This window comes from Lepidochelys kempii, chromosome 3 (assembly GCF_965140265.1).
Source record: "Lepidochelys kempii isolate rLepKem1 chromosome 3, rLepKem1.hap2, whole genome shotgun sequence".
In the NCBI taxonomy this organism is placed as follows: Eukaryota; Metazoa; Chordata; order Testudines; family Cheloniidae; genus Lepidochelys; species Lepidochelys kempii.
In genome coordinates this window covers 49,279,010-49,303,739 of record NC_133258.1, presented here as the reverse complement: position 1 = coordinate 49,303,739, position 24,730 = coordinate 49,279,010, and the positions used below count along the sequence as shown (strand labels likewise).

Genomic DNA, 24,730 nt, shown 5'->3' with positions numbered 1-24,730 from the left:
GAAGGACAGTTCTATGCACTACTTAGAGTGTATACATTTCAGGTGTCTTTTTCACTTAGATTATTTCCACTTTTCTTTCCTATTCCATTTGAATTCCACATGTCTGCCTTGCCTTCTGTGAGAGGGATTTCTATTTCAATGGATATTGTAATTGAGAGAAACTAAATGAACCTCCAGTATCCCCATTTGTCTTTAAGGCAAGATAACTACTTATGCAAGTTTCACTCCAATTTTGGTCACTGAAGCATTTTACTGGTTCTGATTAGTCCCATAGAGTGGGAGAATCATCATCTTGTCAGTTCAGAAGAGTCATTAAAACTTGTGTAAGCTGTGATGATGCATGAGCTAGGGATATGTAAATTCCCTGTTAGTGAGTACATTCTTCATCCTGTCAATTTTCTGCTACCTGCTGTTAACACTGCAGCTGATGAAGAGAAAATATATAAGACAGACTGCTTATAAAGGAGTACTACAGGTGAGCCTTAAACATTTACAATTAGGCTTCTTTATAAGACCTGATGTAAAACTGATTTTTCACATTATGTAGGAAGAAAAATGATAGAATGTAACTATCAAGTGGACATAAAACATATTCACTATCCTGGAATGTTCAATGGGTAAAGGAGTCAAAAGCAGAGGTACCCACACACTGATCAAGGTACACCAATTCCTTAATAGGTGAATAGTTAGGTTTCCAAGTAATACTACTTCTTCTGTACTGCTTTTGTTTGTACAGCTGGTATTCACTGCAAGTGGTCCCTAATCCAAGGTCACACTGGCCTGCACAATATTAGAGGGATGACTTTCACATATATTTGAACTATCTTGAACAATAAATCCAGTGTAACTGGTACAAGCGAACTGGCATTACTTCTACTACAAGCTGTCTTTTTCTTTGAACAAACATATTTACTGTGGTAAATGCAGGACAACAGTATTCTTCATTTACATTTACTTTCAGTTCCCCAAGGACTTTCTGTCAATATTCCAGGAAATGATACGCTACCCTAAAACTCAGCACAGCAGCAAAGGTTGGTAAAGTGTAAAAATGTCTCACCACACTGAACCTCTAACCTTGATGCAATGAGTCTTATCAGAAGAGCCTATTATATTTACATTTATCAGCAATTAGCTCAGCCAGTGGTCAGTGATTAGTTGTGTGATGGTGCAGTACAAATCACTTTTTCTACATTGACTTATTTAACGTGCCTATTATCTTGCACATGAACGTGTTCATTGTTTATATAAGGGAGAGAGTAACTGACATTGTAGCATTTTTGCAATATTGTTTTAAACTGTGAAATACCCTCACTGCAGCCTTCTAACTCTGCTTGGTAAGAGTTAAGTCCCTTTGGTTATACCGTGTATCTCAGCTCACTAAAAATTGCCTCTTTCAATGATGTCTTTTAGGTTAGCATGCACATTCCCAATCTGTGTGGACACTGGACTCAGATTCAGGGCAGTCTACCAGGAAGGAAAAGTCCTCGTAGCTCAACCAATAACACTGCAACTTTCAGTACATCAGGCCCTGAGGTTTCAATTCATTCCCAGTCCCTCTCATCCTCAGTCACAAGCAGGCCTCAGTTTAGCAGCAGTATGTGTTTCCCGCTCCTGGAGCTCTCCACCAGGAAGACCTCACAGAGTTTTGGAAACAGCTTATTTTCTGCTGCCGGCAGAACGCTGCAGTTCTAAGCCAGTGAAAACTAAGCACAGTGTACTGTCCAATATCAATAATAAAACCAAACATCTTATACACAAAAAGACACATGTAATATGTGTATTGAATTAACCTCCTTGCACCAGAATTAAATTCAATACTATAAGAACTCATTGAAAACTTACCACTATCACATCTGCTCCAGAGTTCCTCCTGCAGTTATGAAACCAGCTTTGAAGAAGCAAATAGATTGTGTGTGTTACTAGATTAAACTAAATGAAAAATCTCACAGTTATGGCAATGATTTTAGGATTATTACCATCAAAAACAGGTTTTATTATCTTATTGTTTTCCTACAGCAGTTCAGACAGTTGGGATAGTCTGTCTGCTAGCAGACTGAGACAAAACCCTCTGAATGTTCAGCAATGACATTTCCCAAAAAAGTTGAGTTTGCAACCCTCCGTATTCTGATGTCTCAGTTGGCGTTGACTCCCATATGTGGAAATAGATTACCATTTGAACTGGGATTCTATGAATGCTACAGGTTCTTTATGAGAATAAGAAAGCTAGTTTCCCTCCCAGGTGTTATCTAATCATTAGCTAACAAGTGCTAAGTACTTGATCAATTGTTCCCAAACACTAATATGTTTATGAGTACTGGGTATGTCAGAATTTTGGGAGTGGTACATGAGGCTACTTTTCTTTATCTCAGGGCTCAATCTTTCTGTCTTTGTGATCATTGGGAGTTTTTCAACTTAATACAGTCTTTAGTAATGGAGCAGGTGTTTAATAATGAACCTCTGGGTAGGACCATGATGCTCTGCAGAAGCTCATTTCCCCCAAGAATAGCCTTTGAAGCAACCCAGGATCCATTTCAGGTTAAAGCATACACCAGAAATTGGACACTGCTGGCATGCCCAGGGAATTCAATTTGTTAAGCTAGTGTAGCACCCGACTGGTTGGGAAACATCGTATTATATATTGTATCCTAGTTCACTTTTCAACTCCTGCTTTGTTAGTCTGAACAGCAGTGCTGTATCCTTGGTTTTGGCATCTGTTGGGCACTCTGAACCCATGAGTACAGTCTGAGATTCCTGACAATAGTAGACACCTCTAGTAAGGTCCCAAGCTGAGACTTAGGGCTGGTCTACACTACCACGGTAAATTGATCTAAGTTATGCAACTTCAGTTACATGAATAACATAACTAAAGTCGAAGTAGTTAGATCCACTTATTGTGGTGGCTACACTGTGCTGTGTCGATGGGAGAGCATCTCTTATGCTTCTCGGAGAGGTGGAGTACATGAATCGATGGGAGAGTGCTCTCCGATCGATTTAGCATGTCTTCACCAGACCCGCTAAATCGACACTCGCTGCATCGATTGCCGCAGTTCTGATCTACTTGGTAAGTGTAGACATGCCTTTTCTGAAGTATTACTCTAGCCTCTGGCTGCCCACAGAGATTTGAAAGACTCTTTCAACTTTTCAGGAACCTCTAGGTCATAATATTCTCCCATTGAAAAGCTGAATGCTGGCCCAATTTACATTTTAAACTCTATATTTCATAATTAGGCTCAAATCACCAACTGTGGATACCTGGAAATATGTTCCTAAGTGTTATGCCATCCCAGACAGGACACCTTCATTAAATCCGGTTTACACTGAAATTGTCTCATTGCACTCTAAATCAGAGGGACTTCCTAAACTATTTTGCAGAAAAGAATAGGCTTCCAGAGTTCTTACATTGCTTTCACTGCTTCCCTCCAAGAGAAGCAGTTCAGGGTAAATTAAGCACTCAGACCCCTCAGTTGAGTGCTGACACAGTTGCTTATGACCCACATAAATCCTATTTCAGCCCAACATAGGCCTCGTGCTAGCCCTCTACACCCACACTATTCTCCCTTAACTTGATGGAAGGGGATGCTGGGTACATAGGCCATTTAATGTGTGGTTACCAAAAAAAAATGTTTTGATCTGAAGTGTACCCTGTGAGTCCACACTTCAAAATGAAATCCTCAGCCCAGAAAGTTACGTTTTCTGTTTCTTTAATCTCCAAATGCCTACATTCGCTCCTATCAAAAGTGTGTATTCTTTTATGGCTAAGTAAATCCAAAACAAAATATTCTACTACTGCAATCAGGATATGAGAATGATAAGGGTGAATTTCTTGCTTATTAATTTGACTTATTCATCTGGTTTCTCTGAATTTTTTTCATGTCTAGAAATGAAGTCCAGATAGGCACTTAAGGCTGTTCGTTTGGGGGATCTTATGGGTTTTGCAGTTTGTTTATGATTACACTGAAGATTTTCAAATGAAGATACCGAGCTAAATAACTCACTGTGTACAAAGAGGTCAAATGCAAATTCTAACTGTTTCCCGTCTCTGTTGTTTATCACTAAGAATCTGTATCAAAATACTTAACTGTCAGTTATGAAACTAGAATAAGCCAAACAATGTTGAAAGTTAGAAATGCACATTTTTTACTGTAATGTGTTAAGGCACAAACAAATGATAAATTATAATTATTCCATATATTTTGTTTAAAGATTATTTCTTTTGAAAATATTAATTAAAATTATAGGATAGTCTTCCTATCTAATTTCTTTATGTTAGATTCTCTTTCTGTACTCTAGTTGCATAAAGCTATTGCCATTGTAACTGTAGTGACCTGCTATACGAGTAATTTGTTTTCTGGGAGTGTGAAAATTGGTTTTCCTCTCATCCAAAATGATCCCCATATGCACAAATGTACAGTATTACCAGCATCAGAGGCTGGGCAATCAACAGCTTTTTGAGAATCAGCATAATGCGATTGTGTCGAGGTACTTCACCTGTCATTATAACACCCTTCATTTTCTGTGTAATATGCTGATGTAGGTAGTCTTTTTGTCCCTGAGTGCTATAAATTCAGTTGCCCTTTATTTGTTGCAGATTTCTCAGGTTGTTAAACAAAAATAAATGAATAATCATATGTACCTTGGAAGTCTTTTTAGAAAGAGATTATAGTTTTAATACTACATAAATGCTGCAAAATACAGTATATAAGTCGTGTTGATAAGTGTCTTCCTAGGAGCATTTAATATTGTTCAATACAAGGAGATCCTTTGCAAAATAATAAGCACAGGCATGATGAGAATATATAAAGGGTAATTTTAATCACAAATGTGTTATGTGGGGTTTTTCCTCAACTTGAATACTAATTTAAAAATATCTTAAGTGTTTAATTTCCTTTTGTTTTCCTTAAAGATACCATTATATCATGTCATGTTATTTCACTGAATGATTCATTTATTGCAGTCAGTCAGTATATTCTTTACCATGTAGAGGAAAGCATAATCCCTTCCCAAAGCACTTACACTCTAAGGCCTTGATCCTGCAGTCTAACCCATGTCTGCACATATACAGAACTCCACTGACTCTAATGTGACTTCATATAGGGTTAAGGGTCTAGCCCTGTGTATATCAGATTGCAGGATCAGGAGCTAAATCAGATACATGAAATACAATTCAGAAACATAATACATTGTTCATTCTAACCTTTAAAAAGCAATAGCGGTTTTATGTCAGGGACAGAGTTAACAATCAAACAATAAAACATACAGAAAATGGTCATCTGCTGCATACCTCCCCATACTCCCTCCGGTCCACCCACACCCCCACACACCCAACAAGAAAGAGAGGGAAAAAAAATAGGGAAATGTCATGAATTATAACAACAGGAATTATACTCAGACCTGGTTGATAAATCCATAGCTTGGGTTGCCTAACACTTTACAATAAGAGAACCTGTTTTCAGTTGTGCATAATTTTGCCAAAGTTTAACCTCTGAGGCTGAATTTTTCGATTTCCCTGTCTTCCTTAGGCTGAATTGTTTTGAATGTTTCAGCCAAAAGCATTCAGACATTTCCAAGCATGAAACTAAGGAAAAATACATTGGTTTGTTCATGTTAAAAAATTCTCACAAATGTTTAATTGGGAAGCCCTAATACCATCATTCATTTTGGAGAAAATTAAAATTGAAATTAGGCAGGAGGGACTTTTTGCCCACACCATGAAAATCCACCGAAATTTTGCCAAATTATAAGCCTCTGAAAATTTCAGTTTGCACATGCTAATAGAGGCTTCTTAAAGGTTGGCAGCATTATTCTCTGCAGATTCCATCTACAATGAGCATCTCGTCACAGCTGTTACGTGTTAGCCAAATGAGCATGCTCCATCCCAGTGATGCTGGGGTTGAGCAGGACATTCCCTGCATTTGCATTTTCTTATAACCGGGGGCTGCTGTGTTGTGAGGTACTGGAATGGCAAGATAGAAGTCTGTCTCTCCTGTAGTCTCAATGACCCCATCTCTGGCATCCAGGCAACATGTAAGAGTCAGTTTAACTTGAATGCAGAAGGTTACTGGGGCTAGGTTAGGAACACAGTGGAGAGAGGCACAGTGCAGGAAAGATTAGATAGGCCCAGGAGACAGAAACAAACTGTGGGGGCTGGGGCAGAAGGGTTTATAACCAAACCACTACAGAACTCTGCTTTCCATAACCCAGATATTTCTTGTCTGTCGAGCAAATAGCTGTCAAACCCACTGGCAATATATATATCTCAATGCCCCTCAGGTGGCTGGTACAAATATAGTATAAGTTTGCTACTGCTTTTATACTATAAGCTCTCATGGTGGAGGTCTGTGGAGCGGATCAGAAAAAGGCTTGAGGGTCATTGTACATAATCAGCTGCATATGAGCTCCCACTGCAACACTGTGGCCAAAAGGACTAATGTGATCACTGGATGTATAAATGGGAATCTTAGATAGGAGGGAGAAAGTTATATTACCTCTGTATTTGGCACTGGTGAGAAACTACTGGTGTCGGCCTGAGTCAGACCTATTTTCGTATCCCTCTACCTGATTTGGATTCATTAGACCAGAAAGAGAGAGCGGTTCTACAGTCCAGGCACTCGCTGAGATGTGGGTGAGTCAGGTGCAAGCTCCTGCTCCATTCAATATATTTATTGTTATTTATGCAAAGTGGAAGAGCTTGAACAGGAGAATCACAGAATCATAGAATATCAGGGTTGGAAGGGACCCCAGAAGGTCATCTAGTCCAACCCCCTGCTCGAAGCAGGACCAATTCCCAGTTAAATCATCCCAGCCAGGGCTTTGTCAAGCCTGACCTTAAAAACCTCTAAGGAAGGAGATTCTACCACCTCCCTAGGCAACGCATTCCAGTGTTTCACCACCCTCTTAGTGAAAAAGTTTTTCCTAATATCCAATCTAAACCTCCCCCACTGCAACTTGAGACCATTACTCCTTGTTCTGTCCTCTTCTACCACTGAGAATAGTCTAGAACCATCCTCTCTGAAACCACCTCTCAGGTCGTTGAAAGCAGCTATCAAATCCCCCCTCATTCTTCTCTTCTGCAGGCTAAACAATCCCAGTGCCCTCAGCCTCTCCTCATAAGTCATGTGTTCCAGTCCCCTAATCATTTTTGTTGCCCTTCGCTGGACTCTTTCCAATTTATCCACATCCTTCTTGTAGTGTGGGGCCCAAAACTGGACACAGTACTCCAGATGAGGCCTCACCAATGTCGAATAGAGGGGAACGATCACGTCCCTCGATCTGCTCGCTATGCCCCTACTTATACATCCCAAAATGCCATTGGCCTTCTTGGCAACAAGGGCACACTGCTGACTCATATCCAGCTTCTCGTCCACTGTCACCCCTAGGTCCTTTTCTGCAGAACTGCTGTCTAGCCATTCGGTCCCTAGTCTGTAGAGATTTGAGAGAGACCCACCCTAGAACAGTGGTTCTCAAAGCCGGTCCGCCGCTTGTTGAGGGAAAGCCCCTGGCAGGCCGGGCCAGTTTATTTACCTGCCGCGTCCACAGGTTCGGCCAATTGCGGCTCCCACTGGCCGCTGTTCATCGCTCCAGGCCAATGGGGGTTGCGGGAAGGGCGGCCAGCACATCTCTCGGCCCGCACCACTTCCCGCAGCTCCCATTGGCCTGGAGCGGTGAACCGTGGCCACTGGGAGCTGCGATCGGCCGAACCTGCGGACGCAGCAGGTAAACAAACCGGCCCGGCCCACCAGGGGCTTTCCCTGAACAAGCGATGGACTGACTTTGAGAACCACTGCCCTAGAACACCTGATAGTCTGGTGTTCAGTGCACTAATCTGGTATAGGAGAGACCTGGGTACAAGTCTCTGCTCAAAATCAAGCAGAGCGGGGATTCAGATCTGGGTCTCCCACATTCTGAATGAGTGCCCTAGTCACTGGGCTTGGTCATTCCAGGACATACCAGCCAGCCTCTAAAATTTCCAGTCTGCTTGTCCACAGCCATCCTTTGTGCAGGGTACATGTGCTCAGAGCATGCCTACTGGATCAGGCAAGAAGTCAGCAAATGTTTAGTTTGAGACTCCAGCTGAGGCTTAGGAATGAGCTATGGCTCCAAATAGCTCATCAGCTGTGAGGTGGTATAAAGACTTAGCCAGTTTTATGGATGCCCATTGGCAGAAACTTAAGTGCCTATAGAAATTTAGGGCAACTACTGGGTTAGAAACAGCTGGTAGTTTTGTGAATGTCAGTGGTGCCTAAATATTGGATAAAGACTCCTAAAAAGGCAGTTAGCACCTAAGTCCCTTTGTGACTCTAGCATAAAAGCTAGATTTAAAGTTGCCTGTGCAACCTTCATTACAGTCTGTAATTATGTGATCACACACATTTTCTACAGGATCTCACTCTCATTCAGTGCACAGGATGAAGAGTGCTCACCCACTCTGAACTCTAGGGTACAGATATGGGGACCCACATGAAAGATCCCCTAAGCTTATTTCTACCAGTTTAGGTTAAAATTTCCCCAAGGCACAAAGTTTTTGCCCTTGGATTAAGTAAAACACTGCCACCACCAAGTGCTTTAACAAAGAACCAGGGAAAAGGACTACTTGGAGTTCCTATTTCCCCAAAATATCCCCCCAAACCCTTACATCCCCTTTCCTGGGGAGGATTGAGACTAAACAAAATGAGCACAAACCCCTTGGATTTGTAAGACCCAAAAAATTCAATCAGATTCTTAAAAATGAGAACTTTATTATAAGAACAACAACAACAACAAAAAAGATAAGAGAACAACTCTGTAAGATCAAAATGGAAGATAATCTTACAGGCAGTGAGATTCAAAACATAGAGAATCCCTCTAGGCAAAACCTTAAGTTACAAAAAGACACAAAAACAGAAATACACATTTCCTCCAGCACAGCAAATTTACAAGGCAAAAACCAAAGAAAACCTAATGCATTTTCTATCTAGATTACTTTCTAACTTTACAGGAGTTGGAGAGCTTGCATCCTTGATTTGTTCCCAGCAAAGGTATCACACAGACCAACAGACAAAAGCCTGTTTCCCCCATCTCCAGATTTGAAAGTATCTTGTCCCCTCATTGGCCATTTTGGATCAGGTGCCAGCGAGGTTCCTTAGCTTCTGAACCCCTTTACAGGTTAAAGGATTTTACCTCTGGCCAGGACGGATTTTATAGTACTGTATAAAGAAAGGTGGTTACCCTCCCCTTTATATTTATGACACAAGCATAATATGGAATCCTCCTTTTGGCCCAAGTGCCTTCCTCACTTATAAAAGTATGGGAAAGTGCTGGGGAGAGGGGAGGAGTGACCGTGGCCAACAGGTTGTATAGGCAGGAGGAAAGCAGCAGCTCTCATTCATTTGGTTTCTGATTAACAGCAAATTGTCCTTTAACAATTTTACAGCCCAGTTTGTTTGCTTTCTGTGTTTTATTCTCTCATGTGAAATTTGGAATGTTTCCTCTGTAGTGTGCACAAAGCAGGCACTCTGTGTAACTGTGAACCGATCTGAACAGAGTAGAGCAGCCTCTGCAAAATTATTTACATATTCGCTCCGCACTTCTTGAGAAATAACCATACAGTGGTTGTGCAAATTATTATGCTGTGATTGGCTAATAATGGCTGTCAACCAATCATAGTTAAGGGATTTGCACACAATAGTTATCGATAAAGATGTGTAAGAGATTACGCAGATCAGATCTTCTCAGCCAATTAGTGCAAGGATTTTTGCATACATGAAAAAATTAGTTATACATCAGTAACTGTAAGTGTCTCTGTGACCTTATTGGCAGAGACAATTCCATTCTACTATAACCAGAAATAAGAGTTTATAATGGAAATGTCAAAACTGCCTCAACAGTTCTATAGTGCCACTATAATTAAACTGAAAACCTGCTCCCACTGCATGGAAATAGTTCTCTCCTTTACTTGATTTCTATGAAGGAATAAACAAATTCTTTTTTAAAGAAGAAATTGATTTTATAGGGAACTATAAAAAAATTCTCCCATAAAACCTGAAACACGGTATTATCTGAAGAGGTGCTAAGAACAACAAGCTTTGTTTCACGATTTTATAACAACAATGGGATATATGATTATTTTAATATGGACACCATGGTAATCATTCAGTAAATGTCTAGACTACTCTTTAGGTCAGCAAAAAGCAGTTAAAAAGCTGCTGTAGCAGTCCACTGTACAGTATAGCCTACTTAACTTTATTTTTAAAGAATTAATCATATAGCTGTAAATATAGGTTAATTATACCACTGAATGTGTTTTCATATGGTTATGTCTCAATGTGTTACAGTAACAAAAAATCAAAATATTTTATGACTCTACAAATCCAAAATCTTTTACATGACCTTGGATATTTAAAGCTAGTTTCATCTAATGGTACACTAAATCTTTTTAGTTCTTCTGAGATGGCAGCACAAGTAATCATTGTCTGTTGACATTGCTGAGCAGGGTTTGAAGATGTAGGCTTATTAGACCCTACTAATACCAATTGCATCAAGGAAGAAACAGACATTTTGATAGCTAACAAACTATGCTTCCGAGTGAAAAATACTTTGTAAAAAGGAGTAGAGCAGTCCGGAGTGTGTTTCTGGGAGTAAGGCTATAAATAGAATAACATTTGATTGTAGGGGGAGAAGGTGAGAGCAATGGCTGAAGTAACTGACAGCCTAATGTAAATAATATTTCCATAGATGAGGCTATGAACCTTAGTGAAGTGCTTCACTGATGAGTGAAGCTAAATACAGTTTAAAATTGTGATTCTTTAACACAAAACAGAAATGACAGAAGTGCCCTGTTAATTTTTGCTTACTTTTCAAATAGGGTGACCGATATCCCATTTTAAAAGGGATAGTCCTGTTTTTTAGGACTTTTTCTTATATAGGCACCTATTACCCCTTGCCCCATGTCCCATTTTTTCACAGTTGCTATCTGGTCACCCTATTTTCAAATAACAATACAGCATGCAAGATCCCACTCATGAAATATTTGTATTGTTTGAAGGCTGCTGAAAATACAACGTTTATTTAATTACACAAATTGTTTTTCCCCGCTTAAGGCCAAAATTCTGCATCAGGATACATCATCACAGACCCCACTGAGAACTCAATACTAACGTAGGTGTGTGTACTAGCAGACTGGAGCCTAAACAAAAAGAACAAATACATTTTGTAAAATTATTTAAGTTGATTATTAAATAGTAGAAGACAGGCAGTTTATTGGATTGACCATCAAAAATGCACATAGTTAAAAACTCAGGCGATATTAGCAAGTGTTGTAAGATACTCATTATTTCAATGAAAATTTCCCAGAGGAACCAAAGTGCTGGATTCTTTGATAGAATAAATATGCAGAATCTAGTGAATATTTTATTTACTTTGAGGTCTTTTTACGAGCTCATTTTGATTTGGTTTGCCTCCTTTCCTACCTGAGTTGCAATACCAATATTCACATCTAATAAGTATGAATAACCAGACATCAAATTTTAAAAATAGAGAGATACTTCAACTAACCATGAAAGAACATTTGTGTCTGCTGTTTATTAGGGAAAAAATCTGGTGGATTGTAAACTACCCTTTTTATTATTTATTTTTATTATTTATTATTTTATTATATATGCCTTATTATTGTGAGCTTCCTTCAATGAACCAACAAGCTAGCAATTAGGCAGCCTTAATTAAGAGCAAAGTGTGAACACTGGGATTGGATTAATTACGAAAAAATATAATCTACCATCTCAGCAGAAACAAAATATATACTTTTTGAAATAGCTGTCTTCAAGATTTGAGTGGACCTTAATTCACTAAATTCACTAAATTACAGAGTTTTGTGGATGAAATACCTTATTTTTGAACTAAGCGTTGCCTCACAAGACTATGATATCAACTAATATTTACATAACGAGTGCCTCAAGAAAAGGTGGAGGCATAGCCAAAGCAGATGCTTGAGCTATTCTTAGCTAATGTAATGACCCCTAGGGTGAACTGGTACAAGTTACACAATTTAGACCCAGCTGTAAGGCAGTTCTGAATTTTGCTGAGGGCAAGGCATGTACCAACAAGGGGCAGAATATGGAGGCACAAGGTTGCCTCAGAGACACCTTTACCCTCCCACTTTGTGTCTGCACCAAACTCAGAAACAGAATCTCCTGCCTCTTCTATGATTGTGATAGCTTGTCCTTAGTCTTACAAATAGAGGATCATGCACCAATGCCATGACTCTGAATTGGTCATGAAGTCTGCAGAATGGCTTAAGGGCCTAATAATCCAGCCTTGTGTTGTGTAGTACTTTACTCCCTGAATTGTCCTTTAGTGGACATATCAGGAACATCACATACCAGTGGTGGTGGCAGTTGTTTTTTTTTCCTGGATGTCCCTTTAATAAATCTGTTATAGAAAGCTCTAGTATATGTGTCTTGAGCATTCTTAAATAAATGCTTGGTAAGATGCTGAACACCTCTCACAAGTTACTGACTACCTTCAACTTTCATTAGGAGCTGGCAACAATTACTGAGCTGAGGGTGCTAGGAAATTTGAAAGTTCAGGATCTAGCAGATTGCCTGGAACAGTAATGGCATCTAAAGCCATCAAACACATTCTTATAGTTATCTGGTATCCCTTCCATTTTTATATCACCAGTTTAAAGCACATGTAGCTCTTTAGCTGATTTTAAAATGTAATAAAACACACTGGAACTTCATTACTGAATGAAACAACTCTTAGCATTAAGAGAAAACGATTGTTACAATAAAGGAAGAAATATAATAAAGAGGGAGTTTGAAGTACTTTAAATTCTTCTCTGATCCCCTTTCCATGGTTCTCAAAATGAATCAATACCATGGAACAAACAAAGAAAAGTGATCATTCAGACTTTTTGTAATATATTATGTGTATAGGTGGTGGTGGAGTATAGAATTTTAAATGATCTAACCTACAGATGACTCAATCTCCTGGAGGAGATGGTTTAGCAAATCTCTCTAATTTTGGGTGGGTTGGGGGAGGGGTTCACAAAACTTGTTCAGGCTCACAATTTTCCCCTGTAACTGAATCCTTTTATTTTATTTTTTTTAAACTAGAAACAGTGGGACAGATTTTCAGCTGTGCCAACTCTGCTGGCCACAGGTGGGGGATGAGAAGGTTCAAATCATTCAGTTGCAGTTCCCTGTTCCTGGACTTTTTTTCTGCATCAGCCCTGGCCACGGTGAGCTTCGGAAAATCCCAAAGGCTAATCTAAAATACCTGGTAACAGCCTCACAGAGCCCATGTGACACCTAAGGATTTCCAGATTATAATGTGCTTCAACTATGCCCAGTTTCCCCTCCTCCTCACACCCACATGCTAAGTTCCCTGTTAGCGCCTTTTAAGCTGTGCAGATGCTCAGGGAACCCACCCGGCCAGGACTTGCCGTGGATGGTTGCAGGGCACTCCACCCCCAACCCAGGGCTGGACCTGCCATGGACGGGAGAGAGGCACCCCTGTCCTGGCCCTCTCCCCGGCCCAGCCCTGCCGTGGCTTGGGGGAGGGGCATGTATCCTGCGGCCTCAGCTCCGGAGCTGCCTCAGTGGGGAGAGGCACTTCTCTCCCCCAGCCCAGATGCTGCTGTGGGGAGACACAGTTGTGGGGCGTCCTCTCTCCCCACCTTAGCACTGGGGCAGCCTGCATCCCAAACCCCTCATTCCCGGTCCCACCCCAGAGCCCCCACCCCGGCTGGAGCCCTGACCCCCAAATCCAAACCTCTGCCCCAGCCCGGAGCCCCCTCCCACACTCTGAACTCCTCAGCCCCACCCCCACCACATGAATTTTGTTATGTGCACCAATATGGAGGTGATATGTCACACGTCACCTCCATATTGGTGCACATAACAACATTCATTCTGCACGTGTGGGAAAAATTAGAGGGAACACTGCCCACGTGTCTCCTTTTTTGGGAGTTGCAAAGAGGTCACTCAGAAGCAAAATGGGGGCTCCCCCAAAATGACTGTATCCCAACTTGAAATATCCAACAGCTTTGTAACCCCTTTATGCCACGAGAGCAATACTGTGCAAAGGGATTGAAATGCAGCTCAGTATGAGGTCCAGCAAGTTTTTTTCTAAATAAAAGGAAGCCTGTCTTTGTATCTTAGGGATAGAACTTCCTTTCACTTAGACTCTAGGCTTTTTGAGTCAAGGGATGCAATATTTTTATGTATTTAAAGAGATATGTATACCTATGCTCCTATAGAAATAATAAATAATAGCTCAGCTCATTTCTGTTAGAGATATTGGGTTTTTAGTCCGTTTTCAAAAATTACCAGTTTCTCCAAAAAATTAAATTAATGTACACGTTTGTGAGAGGGATGTTACAAATGTTCTTCAAAAGTTTATTTTTTTATTATTTTATTTATTTATTTTATATATTTTTGATTGTCTTGTGTCAAATCTTGTAGGAACCATCATTATTTAACAATCAAAAGCATTAATTTATGATCTGAGATGCAGAGAATAAACTACAACTTTTTATTTTAGGACCATTCACTTTAAGACATGTCAAATAGGAGAATTCATATAGTAGGTATAAATAAGTCAGAACAATGTTCACCTGAAATGTAAGTCATCCATCAGATATGAACCAGCAGGTGTGTGGGTTACACATGCAAAGACTGACTAGCTTTTACCAGTATTAAAATAAATAAGACTTATCATCTAGTCTCAATTTATCTAAATAACAAAGCCCATTATTCACTACAAAAAAATTACTGTTACTCACACCTTCTTGTCAACTGTTTGAAATGGGCCATCCTGATTATCACTACAAAAGTTTTTTTTTCTTCCTGCTGATAATAGCCCACCTGAATCGATTGGTCTTGTTAAGAGTTGGTATGGCAACCCCCATTTTTTTCATGTTCTATCTATCTACTGTATTTTCCACTGCATGCATCTGATGAAGTGGGCTTTAGCCCACGAAAGCTTATGCTCAAATAAATTTGTTAGTCTCTAAGGTGCCACGAGTACTCCTCGTTCTTTCTGCTGATACAGAGTAATACAGCTACCTCTCAAACCTCCCCCAAAATTGTTTCACCAAAGGGTTTGTAAAGTTATTTTCAAGAACTCATAGTTATGTGGGCATACAGCATTGTCATTCTCAAGTAACAACATTTTAATTTTCCCTTAACTTATTTTTTTAATGTCTTAAACAGCAAGACTTAAAACAAAGGTTCATCCCAACAGCTATTTACCTCCAAGTTATGAATAGTTTTACTACTTTACATGGATACAAGGCATTTTATTTCCATGTTGTACCTTTCATAATAGTGATAACTATGCTAAGAAAACACTGTATGAAATGTGTGCTTTCAATTCAGTTCAATAGCCATTTTGTATTCAGGTCATCTCTGACTTCTATTTTGCTGATGTTAGAGTTGTTCTTGAGAGCAGCTAGAAAAAGACAAAATGCAGGTAGAAAAATTGAACGGAAAATTTATATAGTGTTAGATACAGATACTGGGCTAAATGGTGGGATTAAGAAACTGCACACAAGGGAACGTGATTTACTCACAATTAAACCTGAGGTAGGCACCATACCTCTGGAACCACTAGAGAGAATGGTGCTGCTACCTTTTTAATCCACTCCTCACCTGTCCTAACTCCTACCCTCACCACAATCTCCAAGAGGACAAGCAATAATATAGATGCTAACCTTCCTTGTGCCAGCCTTTGTATATGGGCACAATCGACAGTGCACAATGGACAGTTCTACCCTTTCATCTCCTTGAGCAGTTGTGCAGAGCTACTAACAATCTAACCCTCTGACAGCCATATTAACATAAAACACTTATCTTCACTTTTAAGACCCTTCATGACCTATCCCATCCTACTTATCATTCATTCAGTACAGAAAGGTTGATTCCCACCTCTGATAGTCCCAGGATGTCAGCCTCCATCACCCAGTAGTTACATTTTCAAACAAAGACCTTTGGGCTGTCTCTCATGCTGCCTCTCATGCTTGGGAGTAACTCCCCATAAACTAACTCATTGTCTTCTTTCAAATCCCTCCTTAAAACTCTCCTTTCCCATGATGCTTACAAAACATTTGACAAAGGTTAGGCTGCTAGTGTGTTGAGACCATTGTCTCTCATATTACCAATATGATCTGATTGTTTCCTTGTACTCTCCAGTCTGTGTGTCTGTATCCGCCTGTTATCTCTTGTCTCTTGTCTTAAACTTAGATTGTAAGCTATTTGGGGCAGGGACCAAGGGCAGTTGCAGACTAAGAGCTCAATGCTGTTAAAAATATTGTGTTCCTGCAACATACATTATCTTAAGTTGGACTTGAGGGCACTCAGCACCTTGAAGGAGGATCATGCTAGCAGTTTTTTCCCCCCATAATGCCACTTGTTTAGCAGCTGACAAGCCTGCACTGTAATTTATTAACTGACTTCTTTCCCTGTGAGATTCCTTTGTCTTCGTCTGAGATACCAGGAGAAACTCTTTTCTTCCCCCATTTTATACCTACTACTACCGAGGCTGTCCTTTGAACTCTCTATTCATTTATCTGTGAAAATCAAGATGAAAATATCCTTCAGAAGCTGTTAATGCTTCTCCTTAATTGGCTGAGTGATCACTGAGCATGCTGGCTTTTTAGCACTACCAATTGTTTTTGGATTAGGGATTGGGAATGGGAATTTAACCCTAGTCTCCAGTACAGCAGTAAAGAGCACAATTAATAAGCAACAGGGATGTACTACTTCTTAATAGATTACCTGATTTCCTAACCATTAGCTGTTTGTTTGGGTGCTGGCATTGCTTGCTATTTAGTTAGTTGTGGGTTTTCTTTCCTCTACCATTATTAATATATGTGGAGTGGAAGTTTTTTTTTTCAAATACAGTGAACCACCTACCTTTATTAGAAAGGAAAGGCAAACATTTATAGTAATTTGATTTGTCATGAAAGTTATGTTTCTATAATAGATTAAATTTAATAAGGTATTTAATACAATATGCTCTATTTGAAATAGATAAGACATATTCTGATAAATTTAAGATATCATAGTTGTAAATACACACACTGCTCCATTAAGATTCCTTACTAAAATAAAATTTCCTTCTTAAAAACTACACTAACATTGTAAGAAAGCCTCACAATATATATGCTTTCATTGTTCTGTCTCCATCCCTGTGATGATGTTAATTTAAAATACTAAAATGAACAGTGCAGTTAAAACTGCAATTGCTAATAGCAGAAATGCCTATTTTTCAATAAAATATGTGATATTGCAGATTTTTTTAGACTAAGATGATATGGTGAAGGTATAATAACAATTACAAATCCGGGCTAATATTATGGTTGGAAAAGTAGTGCCTGCTATAGTTAGGTTGCAAAACTTTGCAGAACATTCACAGTTAGGTCTGAAATTTTCCACGCTTTGTTTATGTCAAAAGATAATGTTTTCTCTCTGACATGCTACAGCTATGTTAGAACTCAATATGCAAAATAATGAACACTCCCTGAGAGGTGCTAGAAGTGGCTTTAGCTTTAGTGTTGAGTAGGAGCTAAGGGGTGTAAGTACATCTCAGAAGGCTCAGCCCATTTCAGAATCAAGCCTTTAGATTCATCATTGTATATAAGTCATTTATATACCGGTAATTCCTTCTGCTGTGGGGTATCTTGCAGTTGTCTATGCTGGATTCCATTTGCCATTGTATTGCTCATTTGTGTTAGGTCTGTAGCTCGTCAAAATTGACCTTCATCTAGATTAACTAAATAATTGTGTGGAAACTGCATATTTTTGCATTCTTACTGTTTACTTCATCTTCCCAGTTAAGCATTATATTGTGTTTCTAAGGCTGAGCCCGCATTAGCAGAAGGTCCTCATAGCTATGGGAGTCCCCAGAGGCATCCTGACCTACTCGGCCAAAATACCTCTGTGGTCCCTTAGAATTCAAGGCCACAGTGAAAGAGGTGCCATCTTTTGGAAGGATGCAGCATGCACTACCATTGCACATTTCTTCCCTCCCTTCTTAATAAGGGAGTGCAAAGATTTTATGTGTAAGAATGCAAAGACTAACAGAAGGGAGAATGTTCCTTGTCTAGCTATGGAACACCTTGGTATTGACTTTTCTGCACACTGAATTGTCGCTATTCATCTCTTCCTAGCTCTTGACCTCTTTTCAGTCAATGATGGGAATTTTACCTCACATTCTGTGGTTACCAAGTTTCCTTAATAGCCTCTTGAGAGAGAATTTACCAAGCACATTGAAAAAGATTAAGTTAATTATCCCGTTTCCTTGAATCTTTCATTTAATCCAACAGATTTTAAAAAGGCATGTTTTTCCTTCACAAAATCATGTTCGTTTGTTCCTATCATATATCATCTAGTTACTGTATAATGCTATTCAACAATTTTCTCAAACTATAAAGAGTTAACATTTACTGGTCCATGTAATTTCTGGGATTTACCTTAGCTTGTGTGTGTGTTTTTTAAACAGATATAACACTGGCTATTTTGCATTCTTCTAGTGTAGTAACTGTTTTTTAAAAACAAATTATATATCTTTGTTAGCATTCATTCATCAGTTCAGAAGGAATGAACTTGGATGAAATACCCCCTGGGTTTAGTGATGTATTGCAATTTAATTTCTCGGGTTGCTCCTAGCTCTGGCACCTGCTGTTTGTATTTGTTTTGATATCATGTAGGAGGCATTGATCTGGGAGGAAGGACCGGTGGGGCAGGGAGAGGAAGTCTAAATTATTTCCTTCTCCATCCAAATTATTTCAAATATCTTTATTTAAAATGATTTCCCACCCATTTTACAGTTTTATGAAAGTGCTTGAAGATTGGCAAAAATCCTCTTTCTCTCTTTTATAAAGTGCATAGCATGATTAACTGATCCTGTGTAGGAATTATGGGAGAAAAGAAAAAAGGAAAATCTCTTCTTTACCTATCAAATATATTTTAAAATTATGTTTTGCCTATTAATGCAGATTCCTCATAGAGCTTTCAGACGATCACAATTAATCTCATCAAAATGAAACCTAATTAAAATCACAGACCATAAACACATCTTGTTCTTGGGTTTCGAAAGCAACCAAAGAGTGGGTGGATATCTGGTCTGTAAAAACTAAGGAGTTCAACAAGTGAGCATCTTTATAGGCTTCAGCAGCTGACTTCTAGAACGAAGATAATTTCAGGAATCCAACAGAGATCAAGGTGACCCCTTAGGAATAGAGCTGATCAGAAATTTTTGAAAGTTGCCATATATTACTAAAATTTGCCAACATTTTTTCCATTTTCCGACTACCTCCGTTAAGGAACCAAAAGTCACAAGACCTATGTATGGGTAGCATACAGATTTCTACAGGCTCTGTGTGGCACAGAAGAGGAGGATATTAATTTGCTGCTGGCTTACACTAGCAAAAAAATTAATATCCTTTGTGTCAGCTCAGATATTGTGTATAGTTCATTGTGAGGGTGAAGGCAGTGCTGCACCCACTTGCTTCAAGGTGGGGAGTTGAGTTACACATTTTGAAACTCTTTGCAGGTGTAAAAGACCTATTAGGTTTTCTGGCTTACCCCCTGCCATTGCAAGATGTTTCCCACAATGCATTTTACTAGTATTTTGTCCAGTCTAATATTGAATGGTCCCAATTATGGGTCTTCCCAATTTAATAGACCTCACTCTTAAGAAATTTTAGCTACTCTTGTACTTTGCAGCTTCCTAGTAATATAGCTATAGAGGTTGATTTGACTTCTGTTTGCATATATTTAAGCAAAAATTGGTAATTTTACCCACCAAAAACATTCTGGAGTTATGAAATGGTCTGTATTCCCCATGCTATCCTTATGCAATGTGCTATTTTAATATTTTTATTAATTAAATTATATTTTTTCTATTTTGGTTCTTTATCTTTGCTTACTTTCTGCCTTACTTTATTTGTACCTCCTCTTCCCCTTTGCTCTATTTATTTGATTGTTTTGTTTGTTTCTCAAAACATCATTTTGTTCATTTTAGTTCAAGTGCTAGGCACATCTGCTTGGCTACCATCTGTTTGTAGTTCAATGGAAAACTGTATCAGGACGCCAGGGAGTTCTTGGAGTTCGGGGATCCTGGAAAGGTGAGAGCTCTTCAGGGATGTCCTTGCATCTTGCTGTAGCTTTGCTACTTCTTTCAAGCCTTTACAGTTGGAAGCTGCAATTAAAAGCTTTGCCTGTCTCTCCTAAGCCTGATATAATTTGTGGACAAAAGGAGAGCATTGATTTTGACAATCAGCATTTGGAGAGGGGAACAGTCCACTGTAATTAACATTACATTTGATTTTAGAAATGGTTACCATTCCCTATACTAGAATATTGCTTAAATTATTGTCCTTTATTTGCTTCTTCCTTCCTTCCCCTCCCCCCAATTCATTTTATGTTTCCTTTAAAAGAAAACTGTCCCTATTGAGCTCAGCCCAGAAACCTGGAAGAATCAAAGATAATAATCCTTTCTCACCATTAAAATGATTAATTATAGGGTGAAATGTGTTTTAAATCCTGGTATTTTAAAAATGTGAGGTAAATTCAGATCTCACCTATACTGTTGTGACTCTTGAATAATTGCACTGAAATTGACAGAGTTACTTTGAATTTATGCTAGCATAACTAAGAGTTTTATTTGGCTCCATATGTATTTGTAAAATTAAAATTAGCTATTCAGCGCCAGGTGATTTGGCAGATACACAGGGTATCTGCAGAGTTTGCGGCTGGTCCCTGAACCATTTTACATGTATCAAACCCCATTCCTTGGCAGAACAATTATAGAGAAATCTCTGCCAAAAAACTTCATGGAGATTTCTGCCTCAATCCTACATCCTATTCCAGACTACCTGGTGTGCTAGGATAGTGTGGCAGAGTGCAGCTCATACTCCACTTGAGTAATTTATAATTTGAAAACTTTACACTAGCATAATACAAAGCTCCTTCTCATGCCAAGATCAGGTGACACAGGATCAGAGAACTGGCTGTGGCTCCCTAATGCACATCCCTCCTCAACCGCCTCATCTTCAGGCTCTGTTCAGCTGCAGCTGAGTATCCAACCTCTATAACCTATTCTGAAAAGGTTCAGTTTCTTGACTTATTGATGAGCTGTAGCTCCCTTTGTTCATCTTTAGACAAGCATGTAAAAAGGGGATACCTGCCAATTATCTCTTCAGTTCTGTTCCCAGAGACCCACATGACACTGCTTGGATCTGGATTAGGGTTACCAGGAAGACTTCAAATTCTTTGGGAGCTCTCCTTGGTTTACTGGGTCTCCACCATTGGCCTGTATTTTGCATGCCATATGTTGGTTAAATCTGGTATAGAAATCGGTGCAGGATGCTCCCATTAATGTAGATAAGGATTTTCAGTTCTGAAAAACAAAGCCACAAATGTTACTTATTTACAGAAACTCGGAGACACCTACAGTCCTGGTAAGTGAAAAAAATGTCATCTGTGATTGGAACTTGGATCTTCTACCTAACAGGTGGTCCAGGAGCGATTTTTTTCGTATATAATGAGATTAGATTTTCAGTTATAAGTAAAAGGAAACTAAGCTGATTAGCTGAGCATGCTCATTTTAAAAACAAGTGGGTGCTCAGAGTAATTGGCTCATTGTGTTAAAATTGCTAATGATACAGCATAAGATGAAAAAGCTGATAAAGTGGACCCTGCTTTTAAGAGAAAATAACTCAACATATTTTCCTTAGTGAAATTCTATAAGGCTTTCCTTTTCTGGTTTATAATTTCCAGCACCACAGAGAAATTTGAGTTGTAGGGAACCATTTTATGTACAGTGGACAGATATTTATGGTTAATAATAAACTGTCGCTGCTGCTTAGACCCTGATTTACAGTATTTGTTTTCAGATATGCTGTACTAAATTTTGCTAGGAGACACCGGCACATTGATTACCTTTAGTTTGCAGGTCAACTGGGGCTGTGTTCTGCTTATAGAGAAATAAGACATTACAGTAAAGGTTTCTGAGATGGAGATAATTTTAAAATAAAAGAGACTTATTTATCTATGTGCAAATCTAGCAGCAATGACACACAAGCATGTTCACATTTAGTAGCAAATGAAAAAAATATTGATTGTCTCTGAAGTATGTCATTTGGCATTTTGCATCAAAGCACTTAAAAACCTTTTTCATGAACAGAAGTAGAAATGCAGAGTACATTAAATGCATTTTTCTTCTTTAATGGCACATATTCTTCCAGAACATTAGGGTATACAGTGGGCTAAGATTATACAAAGTAAGAGTAATTATGTCATTTAACACATTTCTTGTCATTTTTCTGGCATACCTGTTGTAAATCCCCTGCTATAAACAATTTTAAACCAGTTATTATCTTTTGGTTGAAACTGTTCATTTTCCTCTCTCCTGTTATATTATATAAGAACAAATTAGTCTGCTTTTGTATTGGTAATAATCAGTTATTCATCACAGTGTAGCAACCTTCCAGAAAAATTATCACTAAGGAATTTTCCAGCTAGCTGAAGCTGAAGGCTTATGATTATGTCTCAGAAGCTTATAATGATAAGGTAAATAACAAGATGTATATTAAATAGATAAAAATGAAAAAAACTTACATCCACTTCCCCAACCCCTCCACCCAGTTATGTTGAATGGGTTTTGTGCTGAATACACATAATGCTTCTTAATGGGAAAGTAATAATGAAACATGGGAAATAGTATTACTAGCTTTAAAAAAAGCCATTTTGGTAATGAATCATTTATTTCAATTCAATTATGTATTGTATACGCTGGGCAGGAATGTAAGGAACTTGGAGGCTGCTGAGTTTACCTGCATTACTATTCTTGGAAATCATATTTAGAAAGAAAAAGAAAAATAGTAACTTTTTAGATAATTTTTGTCAGATACTCATAAAATATTTTTACCTTTGGATTTCTAATGAGCAAACCAAGAAGAAACAGGAATGACCCAATTTTGAACTCAGATACTCTTGTTTGTACCACCAAAATAGAATAATGTAGTTTGTAAGTTGAATAGTGCCTGAATGCAGAGCGATAGGTCTGGAAGAGCATTACACCCCAAAAATGTGTTAGAACAACTACCTCGGCATGTCTTTGCATAATGATCTGCAAAATGAGTCATGGCTTGACCAAAAGTGGGATAGTATTAGCTCTCCAACCAATTCATTTCTCCTACTAGCTAAACGAAGCATGTGAGGGAAATGTTTGTTCATTGTATTCTATATGCATGGTGAAATAAGCAATGTCCATTAACTTCCTCCACTGCCTATACACAGTAAATGTGATTACATCCATCTTTCAGATATGGTAATCTGGATTTAAATGAAAAATATCTCATGCAATTACTGTCAGAGATTGGAAAAGGTGCACATATGGAAAGTCTAATCTTTTATAGAGTCATCCCCCAAAACCAAACAATATCAGGTCCTCACATTTGAATCTCTGAATATAATCTAAGCACATTCCTGAAATATTTTTTCATTTTATCTGTTTCAGACCACTATGTCTGAGAGAAAGCACCAGAATGGAAATTGTTTATGCCTAACATGAAAAGGATGCAGCATTTTATGTCATAACTCAAAGTGAAGTGTGACATGTTGTCTGTTTGACTATGACACGTAATTACTGGCTGTAACATGAGTTACATCTCATTGATAATCATGCTACACACCACTGGATGTTGTAAAATTAAATGCTTTTTCAGACATTCTTGATTTCAGTAAGCATGGTGACCAGAGGGTTGGGTTTTAGGTGAGTAGAGGGAAGTACTTTGTCAAACCAGCTCTGTTTGAACTGCCAATCTAAATAAAACTATTGCAAATATGTTCATCAGACTATAACATCTCAATATCATGAAGCTGTATCACACTATGAGAATTTTATATCACAACATGATGAAGTTTGTGACACATCATCATGATGTCACAATGCCAAACAAAAAGACGCTGCACTGTCCTTAGAACATAAGCTACCAGGCTGCTTCCCACTTGGGCAAAAATTGATAATGAATGGGACACGGTAATACCATGGCACAAAACATATAGGAATGACAGAGTAGCCTGTGTTGCTGGGAGAGTGGCACTATATGTGAAAGAAAGTTAAATATAGTAAAAATCTTAAATGAACCAAACTGTACCATGGAATCCCTATAGATAGAAATTCCAGGCCAGAATATTAAGAGTATAGCAGTAGGAATATACTACCGACTGCCTGACCAGGGTGGTGACAGTGATTGTGAAATGCTCAGGGAGATTAAAGAGGATACAAAAAGAGAAAACCCAATAATAATGGGGGATTTCAACTATCCCCATGTTGACTGGGTACATGTCACCTCAGCATGGGATGCAGAGATAAAATTTCTAGACACCATTAATGACTGCTCCCTGGAGCAGCTAGTCCTGGAATCCACAAGGGCAAAGAACTTGATTTATTCCTAAGTGTGCACAGGATCTGGTTCAAGCGGTGACTATAGCTGAACCACTCAGTTATGTCAACCATCATATAATTAAATTTAACATCCTTGTAAGGGCAAAATTACTAAAGAAAACCACCACAGTAGCATTTAATGTCAAAAAGGAAAACTACACAAAAATGAGGAATTAAGATAAAGGGAAATTAAAAGGAACAGTCAGGAAATGCCTGCAAACTGCATGGATTTTTAAAAAAGAAACATAATAGAGGCTCAAACTAAATGTACACAGCAAATTAAAAAAAAAAGTAAGAG

General features: G+C 38.7%; 1 protein-coding gene and 1 long non-coding RNA gene across 6 annotated transcripts in view; one reads left to right on the top strand and one right to left on the bottom strand.

Moving 5' to 3' along the window:
• KHDRBS2 (KH RNA binding domain containing, signal transduction associated 2) overlaps window positions 1-24,730 on the top strand; it is a 572,210-nt gene that overhangs the window by 185,650 nt on the left and 361,830 nt on the right. Inside the window, exon 1 of one of the 5 annotated variants that reach the window (XM_073336335.1) lies at window positions 21,226-21,442. The exons of the other annotated variants lie outside the window; for them this stretch is intronic. Coding sequence (XP_073192436.1) covers window positions 21,401-21,442 — 42 coding nt within the window. The 5' untranslated portion in view covers window positions 21,226-21,400. Of the gene's footprint in view, window positions 1-21,225; window positions 21,443-24,730 lie in introns of those variants that run through there. 5 annotated transcript variants of the gene reach the window in all.
• LOC140908680 (uncharacterized) overlaps window positions 14,455-24,730 on the bottom strand; it is a 32,848-nt gene continuing 22,572 nt past the window's right edge. Inside the window, exons 2-3 of the long non-coding RNA XR_012157951.1 lie at window positions 21,166-21,381; window positions 14,455-15,429 (exon numbers count right to left, since the gene is read on the bottom strand). This is a non-coding gene — a long non-coding RNA (uncharacterized lncRNA). The remainder of the gene's footprint in view (window positions 15,430-21,165; window positions 21,382-24,730) is intronic.